The sequence below is a fragment of the Urocitellus parryii genome, chromosome 9 (genome assembly GCF_045843805.1).
Source record: "Urocitellus parryii isolate mUroPar1 chromosome 9, mUroPar1.hap1, whole genome shotgun sequence".
NCBI classification, from domain to species: Eukaryota; Metazoa; Chordata; class Mammalia; order Rodentia; family Sciuridae; genus Urocitellus; species Urocitellus parryii.
Genome location: NC_135539.1, coordinates 29,380,799 through 29,402,962, shown reverse-complemented (window position 1 = coordinate 29,402,962; position 22,164 = coordinate 29,380,799). Strand labels below are relative to the sequence as shown.

General features: G+C 53.3%; 2 protein-coding genes across 5 annotated transcripts; both read left to right on the top strand.

The window, feature by feature from the left end:
• The first annotated feature begins 7,842 nt into the window (after positions 1 to 7,842).
• Slc12a9 (solute carrier family 12 member 9) lies at positions 7,843 to 17,475 on the top strand. The gene is made up of 14 exons (XM_026413218.2): positions 7,843 to 7,968; positions 8,721 to 8,943; positions 9,143 to 9,277; positions 9,672 to 9,803; positions 10,152 to 10,460; positions 11,065 to 11,172; positions 11,276 to 11,387; positions 11,912 to 12,069; positions 12,177 to 12,259; positions 12,489 to 12,613; positions 12,763 to 12,955; positions 13,086 to 13,260; positions 13,875 to 14,021; positions 16,187 to 17,475. The coding sequence occupies exons 2-14, from the start codon at positions 8,763 to 8,765 to the stop codon at positions 17,068 to 17,070; spliced, it is 2,742 nt and encodes a 913-aa protein (XP_026269003.1). The 5' UTR covers positions 7,843 to 7,968; positions 8,721 to 8,762; the 3' UTR covers positions 17,071 to 17,475.
• Positions 17,476 to 17,818: 343 nt separating this feature from the next.
• Positions 17,819 to 21,160, top strand: Trip6 (thyroid hormone receptor interactor 6). 4 transcript variants are annotated; one of them, XM_077802611.1, is made up of 9 exons: positions 17,819 to 18,067; positions 18,352 to 18,429; positions 18,552 to 18,689; positions 18,845 to 19,228; positions 19,493 to 19,586; positions 19,670 to 19,839; positions 20,258 to 20,436; positions 20,690 to 20,810; positions 20,920 to 21,160. In XM_077802611.1, exons 3-9 carry the CDS (start codon positions 18,633 to 18,635, stop codon positions 21,049 to 21,051), a joined length of 1,137 nt encoding a protein of 378 aa, XP_077658737.1. In that variant the 5' UTR covers positions 17,819 to 18,067; positions 18,352 to 18,429; positions 18,552 to 18,632; the 3' UTR covers positions 21,052 to 21,160. The 4 variants fall into 4 exon arrangements, with proteins under 4 accessions (XP_077658737.1, XP_077658738.1, XP_077658739.1 ...); XM_077802613.1 differs by having other exon boundaries at positions 17,881 to 18,067; positions 18,577 to 18,689; XM_026413227.2 differs by having other exon boundaries at positions 17,881 to 18,067; positions 18,302 to 18,429.
• Positions 21,161 to 22,164: the final 1,004 nt, after the last annotated feature.

Sequence of the window (22,164 nt, the reverse complement as noted above, 5' to 3'; positions counted from 1 at the left end):
GAACTTTCTTTCTTTCTTTTTTTTTTTTTTTTTAAAGAGAGAGTGAGAGAGGAGAGAGAGAGAGAGATAGAGAATTTTTAATGTTTATTTCTTAGTTCTCGGTGGACACAACATCTTTGTTGGTATGTGGTGCTGAGGATCGAACCCGGGCCGCACGCATGCCAGACAAGCACGCTACCGCCTGAGCCACATTCCCAGCCCCTCTTTCTTTCTTTCTTTTTTTTTTTTATAAATAGTTTTTTTTTTTTTTTTTTTAAGCGTGTCACTAAGTTGCCGGTGAGGGTCTTGCTAAGTTGCTGAAGCTGGTCTTGAACTTGTGATCCTTCTGCCTCAGCCTCCCAAGTTGTGTAATTGCAGGGAGCCTCTGCAATTAGCAAGACCCCAAGCAAGTTAGTGAAACCCTATCTCAACACAAACAAAACAAACAACAACAACAAAAACAAACAGCTGGGGATATGAAAACACTCTGGGTTCAATCCCCAGTACAAACGAAAAACAAAACAAAAAAACCCCACTAACATTGAAATTATCATAAAGAACCTTGTTACAGGTAGGGCACGTATTAATAGGACACCCATTTGAAAAACAGAAAGACAAGGAGGTAGGTTCAGAAGGTTTAGTGACTTGTCAAAGGCGCTCAGGCCACCTGACCCACTATTGTGATCTTTCACCTCAGCATAGAGAAAGGGCTCCCAGCCCCACCTCCAGGAACCTGTTAGGCCCCTCTGCTCCTCCTCCTGGCTCCCACTCAAGGACCCAGGGCAGGCAGGGGGCATGTCCCTACCTCTGCTATGGAGCTATTCTCTTGCTGAACCAATACTTTCCACTGGCCATTAAAGGGGCGTGATTTAGCCCCCTAAGATTCCATGGAGACTTTCCCACCCTGCCCCCAACCTTGGCGCTGATAGAGGAAGAGACCCTGATTGCTGTTAGACTAGCAGGGGCTGAGAGAAGCCGGCCAGAAAGGGAGTGAGCATCATTGGGGCTGATGGGAATAGGAAAGGGGAAGGGCAGAGCTTGCTGCTCAGGCCAAGGATACCGGAGGGCACGGAGGTGGAGAGGACAGAGGCTAAGGGGCTGGCGGGGCCAGAGCTAAAGTGTGGGGGGGCAGGGAGTGGAAAGGTGGTGGAGGGGGAGTGGGAGGGCGGGGGAGAGGTAGTGGGAGGTTCATTGTCCCAGCAGGGGGAAGTCTTTTGTTTCCTCTCTTCCCCTGGCAGCCTGACAGGATATGAGGCCAAGCCCCCACCTCCATGCCAGCATCCCCCCACCCACTGGACAGGGCCCTTCCCTAACCATTGTGTCCTTGATGGGAATGGGGGCGGGGGCAGGCAGGAGGTTGGTTCTAAGAGGGACTATAAGAAGGATTATTTGTGGCTGGGGGCTAAACTACCAGGGTACTGAAGGGACAAGAAGCCCCTGGGCTGGTTAGCGCAGCTTGGCAGGGAGAGATCTGTGCTTGGGGAGGAGCAGGAAGCCTGGCTTGGGTGGGGCCAGCACAGAGGGTAGCAGGTCCCCTGAAAGGGGAGGTAGGCTGGGCCCCAGAGGGGATGACGCAGGGCTTCAGGCCTCTCCCAGCCCCCACTATTCCCGCCTGGGGGCCTGAGAGCTCACCTGAATCCCTGTGCCCCCCCACCCCCTCCATTCCCTAAGGTTGACATCACCCCACCAGGGCAGCAAGGTTCTGGTGAGAGCCTAAGTGTTCAGCCTAGGTCCTCCACATCCAGTTCTTTGGATGCTCTCCCTCTCTAGGATCCAGGACTGTGTCATCCCACTGTCCTCCTGGATCCCTGGAATTTCATCCCTCCTCTGTACTCCCTCCTGCGACGTTTTGCTCCATCAGCTGTTCCTGCAGGAAGGGCGCCCTGCTCAGCCTCGCCTCTTTTCCCGAGTCTGAGCCTTTTGTTTGCTGGGTCTGCAGGAAATTGTAGGGGCGGTGGCCAAGGCTCATCTGCCCCAGGGACCTGGGGGATCTGGGAGGGGGGTGCGCAGATTCACCAGACTTAATCCTGGGGAGCTCACAGCGGGAGTCGGGGTGGGATCACCAGGAAATTATTATTCGAGGCCTAACTCGGATCCACCAGGACTCCTGGATAACCCAGTCGCCCGGGGGGCGGACCGATTATGTGTTTGGGGATCCCTAGAGGCTGGGCGGTCACCTGAAGTCACTTAATAGGTTGACTAGGGATTGACAGCAGGAGAGAAAAACCCTGAATCTCAATTTCTTCCTACACGCCTCGGATCGTGGGGATCCCAAGAGATAGGGAGGCGGCAGGCAGATCAGTCTATGAAGCTTAGTTTTTTGGTTTTTTTCTTTCCCTCGTAAAATATGGTGGGGAGGAGGACCAGCACGTAGCCGCAGAATTCGCGCCTTCCCAGGACGCGACTACAGAAAAGGCGGCGGCGTAGACGCTCTGGCGAGCCAGCGTCCTCTCTTTGGTTGCCCTTTCTCTGAAGCCACCCAGGGCTCCGCCATTTTCCCTTCCCAGGAGGCGGGGCGGAGCCTCTACCGTCATGTGATCAAACAAGCCTGAAGCTCGCGACTGCTAGCTGGTGGGCGGATCCGGGAGGATTCCTACAGCTACACTCACAATGAGTAGTTCTTAGAACTGGGGATTGTTTGAGGCGCCAGAGCTACAGCAGCGGAGAGAATAGGAGCTCCTGTTTTGTAGAGTAGGCAAGGATCAAGAAAATAAGAAAACAATACAACATCTAATATGTTGTTAAATGCTACAGAGGAAAAAATAGATTTGATGGGGATGAGGGTGTGATTTAATTTTCAAAGGAATCACTAAGAAGATATGAGTCCCGAAGACCTAAAGGAAACTCATCATGTTCTTTGAGCCACAGAGCGTTTTTTGGATTGTTTGAAGCACAGCCCAGAGGCCATTGTGGGGATTGTGCACAGGAGATGAGAGATTGGGGATGGGGTGCAGATCGGGTAGGATGTTCATATAATGTCTAGATTACTCTGAGACATTTCTGGGCAAAATGAAACATTAATATTTATGTCATGGCAACAGGCATGAATCAGACCTGTAGTTGGTGAATCCCACCACCCTACTGATAGATAGGTTACTTGGCTTTTACTTTGAAGAAAATGGGAAGCCAGTGGACAGTTTTGGAGAGAAGCAGCACCAGCTGATATTTACTTTGACAGCATTACTCTAACTGCTCTATTGAGGGACTGTAAGGTCAAGGGCAGAAGCAGGAAAGCCAGTGAGGGGGCTATTGCAATAATTAAGGGATAAATTGCTGGTGACTTGGACTAGGGTGATCAGATATGTTTGGATACGGGTTGTATCTTGACATTGGAGGCGGAAAAAATTACTATGAGTTGATGTGGGGTGTGAGACAGTATTGAAGTGTAACCCCACAGTTTTTGCCTTTCCAGAACATCTGGAAAGATGAGAAGACCACAAGAGGAGTTGGTTGTGATGGTGTGTTGAAGCATTTGATTTTGGATATACCAGGTTTGAGCTGCCTACTTGATGTCCAAGCAGAGATGTCAGTACTTTGTTGGAAATACAATCTGAAGTTCAGAGTAGAGGTCTGGACTGGAGATACACCCTTGGGGGCACTGTTATATAAATGGTATTTAAAACTGAAATTGGATGAGGTTACCAGTCTCATCCAATGGATGTAAGTGGTGAAGACTGAACTACTACCCTCAAGTGGAGCTTCCATTTCACAATTGCCTCTTGGCTGTTTCTCTCATGACACCTAAAGATGCTCCAAAGTTGAGATGAGAGATGAGGTAGAACCAGCAGAGGAGGCTAAGTGGGAGGAAATGCTGAGTGTGGAGTCCTAGAAGGCAAGAGAGGAACATGGAGGAGAATTGAGCAAGCACATCAGACAATGGGGAAATGAGGACAGGAACAGAGGCCGTCACCCTGACCAAGTGAAAGTCATTGGTGACTTGTTGACCAGTTTCCCTTTTGCTGAGGAGCAAAAATCTAAGTGTAATGGGATTAAGAAGAAATGAGGGAGGGCTGGGAATGCAGCTCAAGGGCAGGGAACTTGCCTAGCAAATCTGAGGCCCTGGGTTTCATCCCCAGTACCAATAAAAGTTTTAAAAATAAATGGAGGAGGGGGTTAGAAATAGCTAGTATAGACCTAAACTTATAAGGAATCTGGTTATAAAGGAGAACAGTGAAATGGAGGGATGAGGGGGCGGTAACAGGTGGCAGATAGAATCAAGAAAATCTATTTCTTTTTTTTTTTTTAAAGAGAGAGTGAGAGAGGAGAGAGAGAGAGAGAGAGAATTTTTAATATTTATTTTTTAGTTCTCGGCGGACACAACATCTTTGTTGGTATGTGGTGCTGAGGATCGAACCCGGGCCACACGCATGCCAGGCGAGCACGCTACCGCTTGAGCCACATTCCCCAGTCCAAGAAAATCTATTTCTTTATAAGACATGAGAAAGAAAAAAAATACACACACACACACACACACACACACGCACATATATGTTTATATATACTGATGGGAATGACCCAATGGAATGAAAAGATAGTGAGAGCACAAGTGGCAGGTTGACTGTGCCTGGGAGCATGCTCAGTTTGTTCATAGTGTCAGGAGGCAGGTGGAACAAAGCACACTGAGGCAGGGAGGCAGGTGGTGGGTGGATAGGAGCTCTTAAAGTCTCTTCTGATGGCTTCTGTTTTCTCAGTGACATGGGAAGCAAGGCAGAGAGCCAAAGGCTACAGGTGGAGGAAGCACTGGAGGATTGAAGAGGGGAGGGTTGAAATCTATGGGTGTAGGAGAGTGAATGGACTAGAAAAAGGTTTTCAGAATGCTGGGGGGCTTCAAGGACCCACTTGATGATGTTAAGAGTCATGAATTTGCATGAGACATGTTGCCATGGTTGAGTGTTTTCTCCAGCCACATCCAACTGCTTGGGATAGGCCAAATGAGTTACCAGGGCTGCGGTTTTGCCAGATAGAGAGAGGGGCAATGGTCTATGCAAGGAAGTGCTTATAATTGTCCTTGAAATCTGAGAAAAGTAATAAGGGAAATCAGGATGTGAGGGGGAAGAGGAACAATGGAAAGAGGATCATGGTGGGGGGCTGTCCAGTGAGGTGCAGGATTGTTGGGGTGGGGCATGACAAACCTTTCTCCTTGACCAAACTTTAGCCAGTTTTCTCTGAGTCCCCTTTTTTTTTTTTTTTTTTAGAGAGAGAGAGAGAGAGAGAGAGAGAGAGAGAATTTTATTTTTAATATTTATTTTTTAGTTCTCGGCAGACACAACATCTTTGTTGGTATGTGGTGCTGAGGATCGAACCCGGGCCGCACGCACGCCAGGCGAGCGCGCTACCAGTTGAGCCACATCCCCAGCCCATCTGAGTCCCCTTCTTGACCAGCCTCAGTGTTGCCTACCCATCCATTCCCCATCACTGCCAGGCCTGTCTAGCTCAGTTTGTTTGTTTATGGTGCGGAGCATTGAACCCAGGGAATTGTGCATGCTAGGCAAGTGAGTTCTACCACTGAGCTACATCCCCAGCCCTTTTAAAATTTTGAGACAGGATCTCATTAAGTTGCTGAGACTGATTTCAAACTTAAAATTCTTCTGCTTCAGCCTCCCAAGTAGGTGGAATTATAGGCATGTGTATCTGTGTCCAGTTTGTCCAGTTCAGTGTAGAGGGAATTCCCTTCACCCTTGATATTTGATCACCCTGAGCTGCCTTCAGCAAGAATCCTGTTATTTTGGTTTAGCAAAAGTCCCCTTAAGGGTTGGGACTGTAGCTCAGTGGCAGAGCGCTTGCCTAGCATGCATGAGGCACTGGTTTCGATCCTTAGCACCACATAAAAATAAACAAAGACATTCTGTCCATTTGCAACTACAAACAACAACAAAAACTGAAAAAAAAAAATTCTTACTTTGATGTCTCCTTTTAGTAATTATCCATCCATTGACCCCTTCTTTATGCACATTGGCTATGAACCCCCCAACTATCTTCAGAACTGAGTTTAATATCTCTTCCCTGTTGCAATATTTTTTTTCTTTTGCAGTAGTAAGAATTGAACCCAGGGATGCTCTTCCACTGAGCTATATCCCCAGCATTTTTTTTTAAAGTGGTTATGGGGCTCTGCAGTGACTGTGCATAAGCCCAATACATAGTCCTTTTTAAATTTTTTTTTTTAGTTGTAGATGGACACAATACCTTTATTTTATTTGTTTGTTTATTTTTATGTGGTGCCAGGTATCGAACCCAGTGCCTCAGACATGCTAGGCAAGCACTGTACCATTAAGCCACAACCCTGGCCTCCTCCCCAGCACTTTTAATCTTTTATTTTGAGACAGGCACTCACAAAGTTCCTGATGCTGGCCTTGAATTTGCAATCCTTCTGCCTCAGCCTCCAGAGTGCTGAGATTACACTCTTATGCCACTGTGCTTGGTGCCTATTGTAATAATCTTGAAGACATTGCAATAGTCCTGAATAAAGTCTTCCTTAACAAGGTTAGATTAATATTTTCTCTAACAGATGTACTAAAAGAGGTAAGAAAGAAGAGAGACTGCAGATATTGGTAAAGACAAGGTGTAGGGCAAAACCAGTGGAGAACTGGGTAGCATGAAGGGTAAGGCCTCTGAAGCAGAGTTGAGTGACTGGCCAGGGTGTTGGACTCACCAAAGTGGAAACCACCAAAAATTGTGATAACCCTGCGGGCAGCAGAGATGACCTAAAAATGCCAATTTTGAGCTGCTGATGACATCTCTTTCTGACAGAGCCACATTTGGGTTGGTCTGGCCTCCTTTCTCTCCTAGAGGAGTGTTGTAGATACTCTACAACCAAGGAACAGTGATAGAGAAACCTGTTCATTTCCTGAGGCTCATATGAAGGTGTGACCATAAAGTCTATATAAAATTTAGGAATACACGAAAGCTCTGCAAGCTTTAATTTCCTAATCTGAAACGCTGAAATAGCAACAACGACCTCAGAGAGTGGTTATGCACCTTTAATGAAGCACTGTATGCAAAGAATAATTTACTGAACATGCGGGGGCGTTGTTCTCAAGTGTCTATTAGCTCATGAACTCTCAAGGCAATCTTTGGAGGGAGGTCATAGTTTACCCTCATTTTACAGATAAGGAAACGTTGTCTGGAACTGCTATCCATGCAGTTGATGGGACCTGTAAAGAATGAGCAGGGGACTCCAACTAGGTAGTTGGGTTCACAAGTTTCACCATCTCTGCAGGAGGTAGGAACTTCAAGCTCAGAGCCACAAAAGTAGACAGCGATCCAGTCAGATCCTCAGGATCTGCGCCTCCGGGGCTCCGGCCCTGATCGGCGGCCCACGTCTCCCTCCGGTGGCCGAGGCGAAGACCGCAGCTGGCGGGCTGGACAGGGCCCGAGGGAAGGGTCCCCCGCTGGGGGTGAGGGCGACGATGCGGTGTACATTCTAGGGCTCCGTGAAGCTGGAGAACTACGATTCCAGAAGGCACCGACAGATGTCGCTCGAAATACCTGGCGACATACCTGAGCCAGGTGTCGCGGCCCCGCCCACCCCACTTCGTTTTTCCGCCGTAGCCACACACCCATTTTACGGAGCGGTTCCTCCGGGGAACTCCTTGGACCTGAGCGGCGTCGGGACCGCGCGACGGGTGCCTGTTTGCATAGGGGTAACGCGGGCTGTAGGGACCGTAGCTCATGACATGCGCGAGACACAGGTCTACAGGACGACCTGGCAGCAGCCCCTCGGGGCGCACGTGGAGCCTGCCGCGCCGGCCCGCGGAGCGCGAGGGGCGGGGCTTCCCCCTTCACGCCCACGGGGCGGGGCCGGCGCCAGGGACCAATGGGGCGCCTTGCTGGGGGGGGCAGGCTCGGGGCCTGGCATCCCGGTAGCCGGCAGTCTTTTCCGGCCCCCGCGCCCCCGCCGCGCGTAGCGGACCCCACAGCTTGCGGGGATCCACCCCCGGCGGCTGCGTCCCGCGGGTGGTGAGTGAGAACCCCGCTGCGACTAACCAAGGGGTACGCCTGGCCGGCGAAAGGGGAGCTTGGCCCCTGCACCCCGCTGCGGGAGCAAGTGGGCAGGAGCGGGTGGGTGGGGCAGGAGGCCCCCCGACCTTGTGTGGATCGCTGGGAGCTGGCCTGGGAATCTGTTTTGGTAGTCGAGGGGTGTGTTTGGATTGATAGAGTTGAGGGGGCTCCTGGTGTGGATGGGCAGAATCTGGCGAAGCTCAGGAGAGGAGGGGGCTTGAGATGGGCTGAGAGAGGGGGATAACTGAGGGCCGGGCTTTGCAATATTTGGAAGTTTCTTGTTGCTCTTGGGTGAGGTGATGTGTGGTGGGACTTGAGAGGGGTGGCCCAGGACTGCAGGAGTGGATGAGGAGGGCTGCTTGCTGGTAACTTACTTCCCTTTTGGGGTATTTGCTTCCTCTTGTACCGCTAGTTAAGGGGGAATAGGCTGGAGAAGCCTGGGCTGACAGCGTACCTATGTCCCTTTCTAGAGCCGCTGCCATCCCTTTTTTCAGGGATATGGGAAGGGGTGGTCCCCTTGAGCTGGGAGGGGATTGGGGTTCACGATTGGGAGACAGTGGTTGGGATCATCTGCAGCCTTACTGGCGCTTTTGAGTTGGTGTGTGTGTGTGTGTGTGTGTGTGTGTGTGTGTGTTTTGCCAGTGAATGTGTAAGTTTCCTTACAGGTCTCTCCTTTTTTTTTTTTTTTAATGGGTGGGGGGCTCGGTGGAATTGCTATTCATGCAGCATAATCTCCTTTACAGGCCACTGAACTCATTTGTGGCTTCCTTTGCCTGGGCTCAGCCATGGCCAGCGAGAACTCACCTCTGCTGGCCTACAGGCTCCTGGGGGATGAGGGGTCTGCCTTCCCTGCCTCTGGAGTTGGAGGTCCTGGAGGGCCGTCCCCCCGGAAGCTCTCCACCTTCCTGGGTGTCGTGGTGCCCACTGTCCTGTCCATGTTCGGTATAGTTGTCTTCCTGAGGATTGGTGAGTGCAGGAGGACTTACCTTGTGGGTGGGGAGTAGATATGGGTGGTTGGAATAAGGCTGGGGGAAGAGAGTGGAGGGAGGATTTGTGGGGAGGCCATCTGTAGCCTTATGTGAAGCTCTGCCCTGGAATTCTGCTGCCCAATGGAGCGGGTGGTGGTGGTGGGGTGCCTTGTGACCTGTTTGCCCTTCTGATCCAGGGTTCGTGGTGGGCCACGCTGGGCTGCTGCAAGCCTTGGCCATGCTCCTGGTTGCCTACTTCATCCTGGCCCTCACTGTCCTCTCTGTCTGTGCCATCGCTACCAATGGAGCCGTGCGAGGGGGTGGAGCCTACTGTATCCTCCAACCTGGATGGACTAGGATCTGGGTTGTTCTGTCTTCCAGGGGTGGGGGGGAAGGGGCCAGTATCCTCCCTCTGCTGAAGGCAGGGCAAATTCTAATGAATGGCCAGATGGAAGGCCAGGATGAAGGAGACCAACATGGCCCTGTGTAACAATCTGGTCATTTTACAGAAAAGAAACTGGAGCTCAGAGGGTACAGGCGATCTCTGCAAAGCCACATGGCTGGGAGATGCCCTCACCTGGATACATTACCACAGGGATCTGAGCTGCAGTTTGCAGGGAGACAAGGCCTAGAGGCTGGTTTCAGAGAGATTCAGGTCATGGCCCCTTCCTCATGCTTCACTTCAGTTTTTTTTCCCTTAACGCTCACCCTCGCTTCCACTTTTAGTCATGATCAGCAGGACTCTGGGGCCCGAGGTTGGGGGCAGCATTGGCCTCATGTTCTACCTGGCCAATGTCTGCGGCTGTGCTGTCTCCCTGCTGGGACTGGTGGAGTCAGTGCTTGACGTCTTTGGGGCAGGTTTGTGTTCTCCCAACCTGGTTGGGGCAGCCTTGTGGGTTTGCAGGGTCTGGGATTGTGGGATGAGGAAGGCAGAGTTCTGGTTTTCTTCTCCTTTGTGGCCAGCTTCATATAGGAAATATGGACATCCCAGTCAGAGAGACCACCCTAATCCCTAAATGATAGAGCAAGATTGGTACCTATCAGGGAGAACTAGGTTGCTGGGGTAAAGCAGCTCAGTGGGGAAGTGGTGAAGATGGGCTCTCAGACAGCAGTAGGCAGAGGGGTCTGCTTCTGTTTTCAGTCATTTCTGGGGCTGGGGCCTTCCCTGGGGTCATGCCTTCTAACTGTATCCCTTCCTTTCTCCAGATGCCACAGGGCCCAGTGGGATCCGGGTCCTGCCCCAGGGTTACGGCTGGAATCTGCTCTATGGCTCCCTGCTCCTGGGCCTTGTGGGTGGTGTGTGCACATTGGGAGCTGGCCTCTATGCCCGCGCCTCCTTCCTGACATTCCTGCTGGTCTCTGGTTCTCTGGCCTCAGTGCTGGTCAGCTTTGTGGCGGTGGGCCCAAAGGACATCCACTTAACTCCTCGGCCTGGTACCAATGGCTCCTCGCTGCCACCCCGATTCGGCCACTTCACTGGCTTCAATAGCAGCACCCTGAAAGACAACTTGGGCGGTGAGCTGGGTGCTGTGGTGCCAGGGTCCTTGAGTGAGGCGTGGGCAGGTATGGGGTCTGGGCACTTAGAATCTCAGGAGGAGATTCCCAAGTGTCAGAGAGACAGACTCAGGGGCAGGAGGCCTGGACCTCCAAATAGGGCAGGCAGATCACAAATGTGTGTGGCATGTATTGGGCCTGGTGGAGAGAGCGCAGAGCAGACTCTGCCTTAGAGGAACTTGCGTGCAGGTTGGAGAAACACAATGTGCACTCAGGAAATGATTAAGTAATTCAGTAAGACCCAGCGTGATTCAAGCAGAGGAGGGGACCAGCCCATGGGCTGCCAAAGGCAGGGGCAGGGGATCTGGTCTGAGCTGGGCTGGGGAATTCAGATAGCAAGGAGCAGGGAAGGGAAGCATATTTTGAAAGAGAGTGGATTTGAACCTGTAGGAAGGAATAGAGAACTGGGGAGCAGGCAATGCAGGGCCAGCAGAGGTGTCAGGGCTGGGGTCTCCATGAGGGCAGTGAAGAGGAGACAAGGGCATTATGGAATTGAAGGACTATAATACCTAGATACCAAGAGGGACACTGATATCCTCTTTGTCCTGGGAACAATCCTTTGCAGCTGGCTATGCCGAGGACTACACCACAGGGGCCATGATGAATTTTGCCAGCGTCTTTGCTGTCCTTTTTAATGGCTGCACAGGCATTATGGCTGGGGCCAATATGTCAGGTGAGAGTCTCTGCTGCAGCTTTCTGGGTGAGTGGGAAGGCCATCCTGAAGGATATGGGGCAAGCAGAAGGCTGATCTCTTCCCTCTGCTCCTCTCCCTCCAGGGGAGCTAAAGGACCCCAGCCGCGCAATTCCTCTGGGCACAATCATCGCTGTTGTCTACACCTTCTTTATCTACATCCTGCTTTTCTTCCTCTCCAGCTTCACCTGTGACAGGTGCCTGGGGTTGGGGGAGTGAGACAGGCCCTCAAGGGAGTGGGTGGGTGCTGGAATAGGCTGGTGCCTCTGGATCACCACCAGAAGCAAAGGTTGGGGAGCAGGTACTCAAGTTGTTGGGTGGAGGGGTGCATGGGGACACTCCCACGGGGAGAGAGACAGAACTGCTGCTGTCCTTGGGGAGGGCTGGCTCCATGATGGTAGCTAAACAGTAGCCAGCAGCTGCCATGTGCCTGATTTGGTTGTGAGCACTCAGTTGGGGGTGGACGTGGGGGATGGCTTTCCAGGACTTTGCATTTGTACAAATATTCTTCCTCTTGTGCCTGTACTATTGGGAATGACCAACCAAGGCAGTCCAGGATGACCATGGAATGCCAAGTATCACTCTGATCCTTAAGATCACAGCTAAGGTCAGTTAAGAGGATCAAGCTCTTAACCGATCATTGTCATGAGGAATTTTCTCCCAAGGACCTTCTGATGGGTGCATGGCGATTATCTATATCCCGCTCTGCCCTCCCTCCCAGGACCCTATTGCAGGAAGACTATGGGTTCTTTCGAGCCATCAGCCTGTGGCCTCCGCTGGTGTTGATTGGCATCTATGCCACGTCACTGTCAGCCTCCATGAGCTCACTCATCGGTGCCTCCCGCATCCTGCATGCCCTGGCCCAGGATGACCTCTTTGGTTTGTCCCCCTCTGTCTTCATGCCGTCTGTGAGCATGAGCTCTTGAGTCTGTCTCAGTCCCCACTTGGCCCAAGCTGATATGAATCCTATGATTCTGTTTTTATAGGAGTGATCTTGGCTCCAGCCAAGGTTGTGTCCGGAGGGGGGAACCCCTGGGGCGCTGTCCTGTATTCTTGGGGGTTAGTACAGGTAAGCCTTCCTCTGTGAGCTGCCCTACCCCTCACCCTCTAGCTGGGAGGATCAGGATCAGACTTACATGTAGGCTGGGAGACGTGTATGGAAAGGTGGCTACATTGGCATTTGGTGGGGTACACTGTTTTTTTATGATGTTCACTGGGACTTCTTGGGGTGCTTTGGCATTTTGTGGGGGATGCGACGGCACTTTGGATCCATGCCCCACCTCTTGGTCCCTGCCCAGCTGGTGCTTCTGGTAGGGAAGCTGAACACCTTGGCTGCCGTGGTGACTGTCTTCTACTTGGTAGCCTATGCTGCAGTGGACCTGTCCTGCCTGAGCCTGGAGTGGGCCTCTGCCCCCAACTTCCGGTGAGAAGCTAAGATGCCTGAGTCCCTAGAGAAAAGGAGGGAGGAATAGGAAGGACTGAGCCTAGGGTGGTGGGCTGGGGACTTGAGCACATGCCGTTTGTTGGACACCAGCCTGAGTTCCCTTCCTTCCTTCTCTCTGCCCACCCCAGCCCCACCTTCAGCCTCTTCTCCTGGCACACCTGCCTCCTGGGGGTGGCCTCCTGCCTGCTCATGATGTTCCTCATCAGCCCTGGGGCTGCCGGCGGCTCCCTGCTTCTCATGGGCCTGCTCTCTGCCCTGCTCACGGCACGAGGAGGCCCCAGCAGCTGGGGCTACGTCAGCCAGGCCTTGCTCTTCCACCAGGTTGGGGGTGCTTGTGGGAAGGGGTTGGGGAGGCGATCTATGAAAGCCCCCTGCCCGGGAATTGGTGTCCCCGTCCGGGAGGAGCTGACAGGCGGCTGCCCATTCAAACCCATCCTCTCTATCACCTCAGGTGCGGAAGTACCTGCTGCGCCTGGACGTCCGGAAGGAGCATGTGAAATTCTGGCGGCCCCAACTGCTGCTCCTGGTGGGGAACCCCCGGGGTGCCCTGCCTCTGCTGAGGTTGGCCAACCAGCTCAAGAAGGGAGGGCTCTATGTGCTGGGCCATGTCATCCTGGGAGATCTTGGTGAGCTGCCCTTCTGCCTGCTCCTGTCCTTTCTCTGCCTTCATCTTAGACGCCTCATGCTTGCTTGCTTTTTTTTTTTATATTAGGGGTTCAAGCCAGGGGTGCCCTACCACTGAGCTATATCCCCAGTACTTTTTATTTTTCATTTTGAGACAAGGTCTTGCTAAGCTGCTGAGGCTGGCCTTGAATTTGCCATCCTCTTGCCTCAGCCTCCTGTCACTGGGATGACAGGTATGTCCTAGCCTAGCAAGTGCTTCTTCTTAAATTGTTCTCCCATTGGGTGTAGTGGCTCATGCCTGTAATCCCAGTGGCTCAGGAAGCTGGGGTAGGAGGATTTCGAGTTCCAAACCAGCCTCAGCAACAGTGAGGCGCTAAGCAACTCAGTGAGACCCTGTCTCTAAATAAAATACAAAATAGGGCTGGGGATGTGGCTCAGTGGTTGAGTGCCCCTGATTCAATTCCTGATACCAAAAAAAAAAAAAAAAAAAAGAAAGAAAAAGAAAAAATTGTCCTTCAACCAGTCATAGCCCTGCCCATACCTATCATTTGGGATTTGGACTCATTAAGAAAGAATCAATGAGTGTGGCTCACAGTGTTATTTTCCTTCTCGGCAGATTCCCTGCCTTCAGACCCTGTACAGCCACAATATGGGGCATGGTTGAGCCTGGTGGACCAGGCCCAAGTGAAGGCCTTCGTGGACCTCACCCTGGCATCCTCTGTGCGCCAGGGGGCTCAGCATTTGCTGCGAATCTCGGGCCTTGGTGAGTGCCCCTCCCTGGGTCCCTTTAGCCTCCTCTATGGCCCCTTCCAATCTCAGCTTCCTTCCCACAGAGAATAAACCACAACCCTGCAAGCAGAACTCACGATGTGGTACAGATAAGACTGTGCCCGATGATAGTGGCTGCAAATGGTGCGATATGGTCTAACAGAGGAGGCTGAGGGCTAGATATGGAACGATCCTATTTTGTTTCATTTTCTTCCTTTTTTTTTTTTTTTCTCCCCTGAGCAAAAAATTGGAGGGTAGGCTCTGAAGAGTGTATTTCTTGGGACAATGGGAGAATTATCTGAGTCTTGGACTGCTCCATTGAAACAGATGGTTGCTAACCACCAGGGTTCAGAGCCAGCATGACCACGAGGCACTGATGTGGCCAGCAAAGGTTTTGTGGAGAGATGGTAACTAAGCCAGGCCTGAAAGGGCCTAAGTGGTAGGGAGGGGCGTAACATGGTCCCTGACACCACAAAGGGTGCTGGAGGGTGTGTGGGGCTGATCCTTTTAGATGGAGTGGAACATTCCCAGCTTTGTGATCCTCATTGCTGAGGTTTCCAGCCTTGTACCTCAGGTTCCTCTGAATCCATGCTCAGCCTCCTCCTTCTCCCTTAATCCCAAGACTAGTAGTGTCTGTCACCTGGGTGCACACCTCCTCCTCTGTTTAGAATCTGGCTAAAGTTCAACAGCATTGGACATTGCCCTGCTTGGTGTGAATCAGAACCCAGGAAAATGCTCAGGAGGGGTTGTGACTAGTTTGATTTGTAAGATCAGTCGTACTTCCTGCTTGCTGAGAGATTTAGGGACAGTACCAAGTATGTTGAGACCCCCATCCCAGCATCTGAGAGTGTGGTCTTTCTTGCTTTTGTTCAGAGAGACCATTGTATTCGTGTGTTCATGAAACTTCTCCTGTGGAAGATGCTTCCAACAAGAGGGAAAGGACTTCCTCTGTAAACTCCCTGAGCATGTAGGATTTGATCTCAAAGATTTTGAGCCATTTATTTCATGAGAAGGGGTTTTAGAAGAGGTCTCGGTCTCTCTCTCTCTCTCTCTCTCTCTCTTTTTGTACAAGGGATTGAACCCAGGGGCATTTAACCACTGAGCCACATCCCCAGTCCTTTTAATATTTTATTTAGAGACAGGATCTTCCTAAGTTGCTTAGGGCCTCACTAAGTTGCTGAGGCTGGCTTTGAACTTTCGATCCTCCTGCCTCAGCCTCCCAAGCTGCTAGGGTTACAGGTGTGCATCACCGCACCTGGCAGAAGAGGTTTCTTGAGTCTGGCTGTAAACTTAGCCCTGTTGAAGGGGGGTAATAACCCGAATGCACACTGGTGGTTCCAAAATTAAAAACCAGAAGCTATGGGTAGAGACTTGGGTTGTTGAAGTCATCCACACCCAGCTTGGTGGCCCAGAGAACGACCTCTGGTGTGGGTGGACTGTGTTTGTCTGTTTGCCCTGGGACTCACCAGTGTGAGGCTCTGGGCCAGTGACTTCACCGCGTGGGGCCTCGGGTTCCTTCTCTGTTCAAGGGGGCGATAAATAGTATCTATCTCATAGCTTTACTTCAAGGCTCAAAGGAAGAAAAATACAAAGAGCTTTCATGCAGATATTAGCTCTTTTTTTTTCAGGGCCAGGCTATGGATCACCATTCTCAGGGCTTTGCAGTAATACAAGCAAAAGGCAGAGCCCAGCACTTTTTCTGATCCTCCCCCCTGTGGGGCCTGGGGTGCTGTTTCTCTGGGGTTGAGACCCTGTGCTTGAATGACCAGGGTGTCTGGTTTGCTGGGTGGAGTTCAATTCTCATTTCCCATCCTGAGAAAGGTGTGCTGCTTTTGGCTTGCAGTGGGTAACAGCTGGGGTCCCCGGCATCACAAACACTAATTAGTTAAAAGAATCCTGAGGTGAACTTTGTCTATTTAAGGGGAGAAGATTAGCCATGGAGATAATCAAATAGATGCATGTGAAAGTGTTTAGGAAAACTAAGTCATTCTCCAAGCATGCGTCATGTTTGCACCATAATGGCCCTGGTGCAGCAGGGACCTAATACCTTATGGCTGACACACGTTGATGACAGCGTGTGTGAGTGGGTGCGGATCAGCGTGCAGTAAACTCAGCCTGATTCCTGTCTGTTCCTTTCTGCCTCCCCCTCTCTGCCCCCAGGCGGCATGAAGCCCAACACGTTGGTCCTAGGTTTCTATGATGATGCTCCCCCACAGGACCATTTCCTCACAGACCCAGCATTCTCTGAGCCTGCGGATGGCACCAGGGAGGGTGGGTCTCCTGCCCTGAGCACCCTGTTCCCCCCACCCCGGGCTCCTGGGAGCCCCCGGGCTCTCAGCCCCCAGGACTATGTGGCCACCATGGCAGATGCCCTCAAGATGAACAAGAATGTGGTTCTGGCCCGGGCCTGTGGGGCCTTGCCCCCAGAGCGGCTGAGCCGGGGGTCCTGGAGCACCGCTCAGCTTCATCATGTGGACGTGTGGCCCCTCAACCTGCTGCGGCCCCGGGGTGGGCCTGGCTATGTGGATGTGTGTGGCCTCTTCCTGCTGCAGATGGCGACCATCTTAGGAATGGTGCCTGCCTGGCACAGTGCCCGGCTCCGGATCTTCCTGTGCTTGGGGCCTCAGGAGGCCCCTGGGGCGGCTGAGGGGCGACTCCGGGCACTGCTGAGCCAACTGAGGATCCGGGCTGAGGTGCAGGAGGTGGTGTGGGGTGAGGGTGCTGGGGCTGGGTCGCCAGAGGAGGAGGAGGAAGGGGACTTTGTGAACGGTGGGCGGGGTGAAGCTGAAGCCGAGGCCCTGGCCTGTAGCGCCAACACCCTGGTGCGGGCCCAGCAGGGTCAAGGCTCTGGAGGAGGGCCTGGGGGGCCTGAGGGTGGGGACCAAGGTCCTGCCACAGCCCTTACCTTCCTGTACCTGCCTCGGCCGCCTGCTGATCCTGCCCGCTACCCCCGCTACCTGGCACTGCTGGAGATACTGAGTCGCGACCTGGGCCCCACGCTGCTCATTCATGGTGTCACCCCTGTCACCTGCACTGACCTCTGAGGCTCTAGGTGGCTAGTGAAAGCCCTTGCTCATCCTGATTAACGGACGATCCGCCTCCCACTGGCCGGGACCTTGGGTCATAGAACCTAGCAGATGTTTTAAGCAGATGCTGAGTTCTGGATGGCCCAGTGTTCTTTGAGAGAGGGACCTAGTGCACTAATGCTGGGTAGCTGTCCCCACTGAGCAGGGGTCAGCATCTGCAGCCCTTCTCCCCAGCTGGGCTTCTCCCTTCACTGGTGCCTTGACGGGAGGGGCTGGTCTCCTCTGCGACTCTAGGCTACCTCAGTGTCCCCATCCTCGTGACAGACACACTGGCCCCTGGGGTGGTGATGTTCTAGTTCTGTTTTATTTTTCTAACTCTGCTGACCATGAATAAAAGACCGAAACACTAAGGTCTGGCTGAGCACTGCTGGCGGGTAGGTGAGAGGGAGGCGGTGGGAAGGGAGGGGTCTGGATGGGGTGGAGACCCGGAGCTTCCAGCAACCCACAAGGAGGCTGCCACGTGCAGAGCTGGGGCCCCGGGCCTGGGGGGAGTCCTTGGACTTGGAGGCTGGCGCGGCCTGCGCTTCCCACCCCAAGCTGCCTGCAGCCCCCGGTGACTTAGCTCCGATGGAGAGCCCTCCCCTCTGGGCAGGAGGGGGCCGACTCGGGGAGGGACCGCAGATTAGGGCCTAGGGGCCCACGTGACCCTCCCCCAGGAATGTGGTGACGTCACCTGGGGCGTGGCCATCCCCAAAATTGGGGAGGAAGGGAAAAAAAAAAAAAGCCAGAAAAAAGTTTCTTTCCCGGAGTCCCGAAAGAGGTGTGGGACGGAAGAGGAGGGGTCTGGGCCACTGTCCCAGTGCTCTGTGGGGCCCTGATTGCTGTCCGGAGTCCCAGTTCCAGGCCATGTCGGGGCCCACCTGGCTCCCCCCTAGGCAGCCGGAGCCCGCCAGAGCCCCTCAGGGGAGAGTGCTTTCCCGAGGCGCTTCCGGGCCTCCACCAGCCCAAGGAGCAGGTAAGGAGGCTCCCAAAAAGCCACCGGCCACCCACACTCACCTCTGCTCACCAGCCCTTGCCCCTGCCCCGCCTGCTTCCTGCTGTCCCTTCCCCAGGTCAGCTGTGGCCAGCTACCCAGCCCTCCGCGGGTTCCTAGGTGCCCTGGGAGGAGAGAGGTGGAGAGGACGGCCTCCTAGAGGGTGCACCCTCCTTTCCTCCATCCCCACCTCTGGTCTTTCTTCCCTCACTTCAGCACTCCAGCCTCACCCCAGGGTCAATTTTTGCCCCCTCCCATCTGAGCAGTGTTACCAGCCCCCCGGGGGATCAGAGGATCGGGGGCCAACCTGGGTGGGTTCCCATGGAGCATCTCAGCGTTCCCAGGTGAGAACCCGGGTTGGAATGGGGTGTGCAGGGGAACCCCCCCCCCCCCCCCCCCGAGCTGAGGGTGAGCAGGACCTAGGGCTAGAGAGAAGACACTGTGACCTGCATTCTCCTTGCTTTAGCTCCATCCCCAGGGGCTCCCCCCAGACAGAGGGGGCCTGCGCCCAGGAAGTCTGGATGCTGAGATAGATTCACTGACCAGCATGCTGGCTGAACTGGACGGAGGTCGGGGCCATACTCCAAGGCGACCAGACCGACAGGTGACTCCCCCATTCCTGTCCCTGCCCCTGCTTCCCAGCCTGCCTCTCAGCACTCTTAGCCCCAATCTGCCCCCCTCTGTGGGTGGCAGTGCTTCCCTGGGGGCCTGCACGTGGCCTGGGCCTTGCTCATGCTTCTGCTCTGCCTCTCTCCCCAGGCTTATGAGCCCTCTCAGCCCCCTGCCTACCGCCCAGGCTCCCTGAAGCCCAATGGAGGGGGTGCTCCACCCCTCCCTCTCCCAGCATCCCCCTATGGAGGCCCCACTCCGGCCTCCTACGCTACCGCCAGCACCCCAGCAGGCCCTGCCTTTCCCGTGCAAGTGAAGGTGGCACAACCTGTGAGAGGCTGCGGCCCGCCCAGGCGGGGGGCCTCTCAGGCCTCTGGGCCCCTCCCAGGCCCCCACTTTCCTCTCCCAGGCCGAAGTGAAGTCTGGGGGGCTGGCTATAGGAGCCACCGCGAGCCAGGGCCAGGGGGTAAGGAGGAGGCTGCTGGGGTCTCTGGCTCTGCAGGAAGAGGACGAGGAGGCGGGCATGGGCCCCAGGTAAGCCTGGGGCATGGGGGTATGGGGGCTTTGTAGACAACTGGACACTGATGTGGGGGTGTGGCTGGGAGCTGTTGAAGGTCTTGGTTTTTGAATAGAATCAGAGGTTAAGGACATCTAGAGGGGAGGGGAGCCGCCCACTGGCTCCTGGGCTGAGATGCTCTCAGAGGCGCTCTCTAGCTGGAATGGCCTGGCTGACCTTGGGCGTGTTTTTAGCATTGGGGACTAGTGGTAGCAGTGAATCCTTCTGATTCCCACCTCCAGGTCCCTCTAAGCCAGCCTCCAGAGGAGGAGTTGGAAAGACTGACTAAGAAGATGGTGCACGACATGAGCCATCCCCCCAGCGGGGAGTACTTTGGTGAGCTCATGGGAACAGGCAAGAGACAGTGGATCTGGCATCCTGGGTCTGTGCAGACTGACTCCATCCCTCCCTGTCCTCAGGTCGATGTGGCGGCTGTGGAGAAGATGTGGTTGGGGATGGGGCTGGGGTTGTGGCCCTCGACCGTATCTTCCACGTTGGCTGCTTTGTATGTTCCGCATGCCGTGCCCAGCTCCGGGGCCAGCATTTCTATGCCGTGGAGAGGAGGGCGTACTGCGAGAGCTGCTATGTGGTAAGCTGCTGGGGTCAGGGGTGCCAGAGTCGGCACATGGGGCATCTATTCAGAGGAACGGGGCTGGACGCTGGAGGACCCCACCTGTTGTGCAAGAAGGAGAGAGGAATTAAATTAAATGGCTGCTGGAGGGGAAGGACAAGGGTCCGTTACACGTGGGAGGCATTTTAGAGTTAAGTGAATATAGGAAATTCCCACAACACCCTGTGGGGCACAGATGATTCCTGATTGGTTCTATAGGAAGTGGAAGCTCAGAGAGGTTAAGTTCCTTGTCTGTGGTGCTGGCATGTGAACTCAGATCTGCTCAAGTCCCCTTTCATTGGATCATATGCAGAGGATACACACAGATGAATGGCTGGTTGACAGGGTACCTTCCTTGCCGTCATGGCTCTGACATTCCTGTCCTCTTTTCCAACAGGCCACCCTGGAGAAGTGCTCCACATGCTCCCAGCCCATCCTGGACCGGATCCTGCGGGCTATGGGGAAGGCCTACCACCCTGGCTGTTTCACCTGTGTGGTGTGCCACCGTGGCCTAGATGGCATCCCTTTCACAGTGGATGCCACCAGCCAGATCCACTGCATTGAGGACTTTCACAGGTCAGGCCTGGGCCCAACCCAACCTCAGGATGTCTGACCTTTCCCATCTCTCTTATCTCTGCTTCATGTCCCAGGACTGGCCCTTCCCATTTCCAGCCCCTGGACGTCTCTCCTCTCTTTGACATCACTCTCTTTCTCAAGACTGTGTCTCTGGCCTGTCCTCTTCCTTGCTATACCCTACCTTTTCTGAGCTCATTGTGAAATCCCTACAACCCTGGGGCCTGACAGCTTCCCTGGTTCCCTCACATGCCAGGAAGTTTGCCCCACGATGCTCAGTGTGTGGTGGTGCCATCATGCCTGAGCCAGGTCAGGAGGAGACGGTGAGAATCGTTGCTCTGGATCGAAGTTTTCACATTGGCTGTTACAAGTGTGAGGTGAGGGGGTGTGGGTAAGAGCAAAGGGCTCTCAGGGACAAGTGTGTTTGGGTAGGGTGAAAGGGTCTGAGAGTCTGGGGCTGATGAAAACTGTTTCTTCTTCCAACAGGAGTGTGGGCTGTTGCTGTCTTCTGAGGGTGAATGTCAGGGCTGTTACCCACTGGACGGGCACATCTTGTGCAAGGCCTGCAGTGCCTGGCGCATCCAGGAGCTCTCAGCCACCGTCACCACTGACTGCTGAGTTTTCCTAGAAGCATCTGCTACAAACTTGGTCCCCATCCATTGCCCTCCCTGACATCTATCTTTACAACTTTGTCACCAAATGCTGTCTCTTCTTTATCCAATCATGAAATAATAATGCCTCAAGAGTTTACAAAACACTTTCAAATCCATTGTCTTTTCTGAGTCCCACAGCAGCCCATTGAGAGCCAGATCCCAGATTGTATGGTTCTCAGCTGGCAGAACCAAGGTCACTTCCTGGGTTTTAGCTTTGGTCTTATCCAGTGTTACCGCTGTTGGCCAGTCCTTGCTTCCCCAATGTTGAAGAATAACACCAAAGAAGCACGCTGAGGCAGGGTCAGAGTAGAAATTAGAAGTTTATTAAAGGACAGCAGAAAAGACTTCTCCCAGAGGAAGAAGGGGACCCAAGAGGTGGAATCCGTGGAAGTGCGGATTGTCTCCCCTTTTTATAGTTTTGGTGATGGAATGTAGGTGGGACACAGGTAATCTGGGCAGGAAGGACTTCATTAACACTTCTTTTGGATGGGCTATCTCCAAATCTGCTGGGGCTGTTCCCGGGGTTCCATTAACATTTCTTTGGGGTGGACTTTGGCCTAGGGCCTTTCCATGAGTTGTCCTGTTTCTCAGAATCATCAGCATGGCCTCCATTTTAGATTTCACTCGATATTATATTAGACCCGATTTACTTAACTACACTGACTACCTACCTAATTTTAAATCTGGCTTCACCAGTTGCAGTTCTACTGTAATTTTTTTTGGGGGGTGGTGGTGCTAGGGATGGAACCCAGAGCCTCAAGCATGCTAGGCTGCACCTCCAGTCCTGTACTACATTTTTTAAATTTGTATTTTAAAAATTCTGTGTTTTGTTGTGAAGACACCTCTTCTCAGTACGGTAGAGAGGCTGCTTCAGGGAGGCAGTATTTGCCACACTTGAGCCTCACGGTCCATTCTTTGTGAGGGGACTTGGGTTTTTCCCTGGGGGTGCTGTTGCATGTATTTCGGGACAGGCCAGATCCTGCTTGTTGCTCAGCGGTGTGACCTCCAGCTTCTGTAGTCAAAGTATATTTAGATTTGTCCATTTTGCGGCCGTCTTTGTACAAGGAGAGGAGGAACA

Bases quoted from the DNA above. Each gene is read 5' to 3' on its own strand.
- Slc12a9 (XM_026413218.2), top strand. From the start codon at position 8,763: ATGGCCAGCGAGAACTCACCTCTGCTGGCCTACAGGCTCCTGGGGGAT. The intron at 9,278-9,671 runs GTATCCTCCAAC...TTCCACTTTTAG, and splicing joins GCGAGGGGGTGGAGCCTACT to TCATGATCAGCAGGACTCTG. The intron at 13,261-13,874 runs GTGAGCTGCCCT...CCTTCTCGGCAG, and splicing joins TGTCATCCTGGGAGATCTTG to ATTCCCTGCCTTCAGACCCT.
- Trip6 (XM_026413227.2), top strand. From the start codon at position 17,959: ATGTCGGGGCCCACCTGGCTCCCCCCTAGGCAGCCGGAGCCCGCCAGA. The intron at 18,430-18,551 runs GTGAGAACCCGG...TCCTTGCTTTAG, and splicing joins GAGCATCTCAGCGTTCCCAG to CTCCATCCCCAGGGGCTCCC. The intron at 20,811-20,919 runs GTGAGGGGGTGT...TTCTTCCAACAG, and splicing joins TTGGCTGTTACAAGTGTGAG to GAGTGTGGGCTGTTGCTGTC.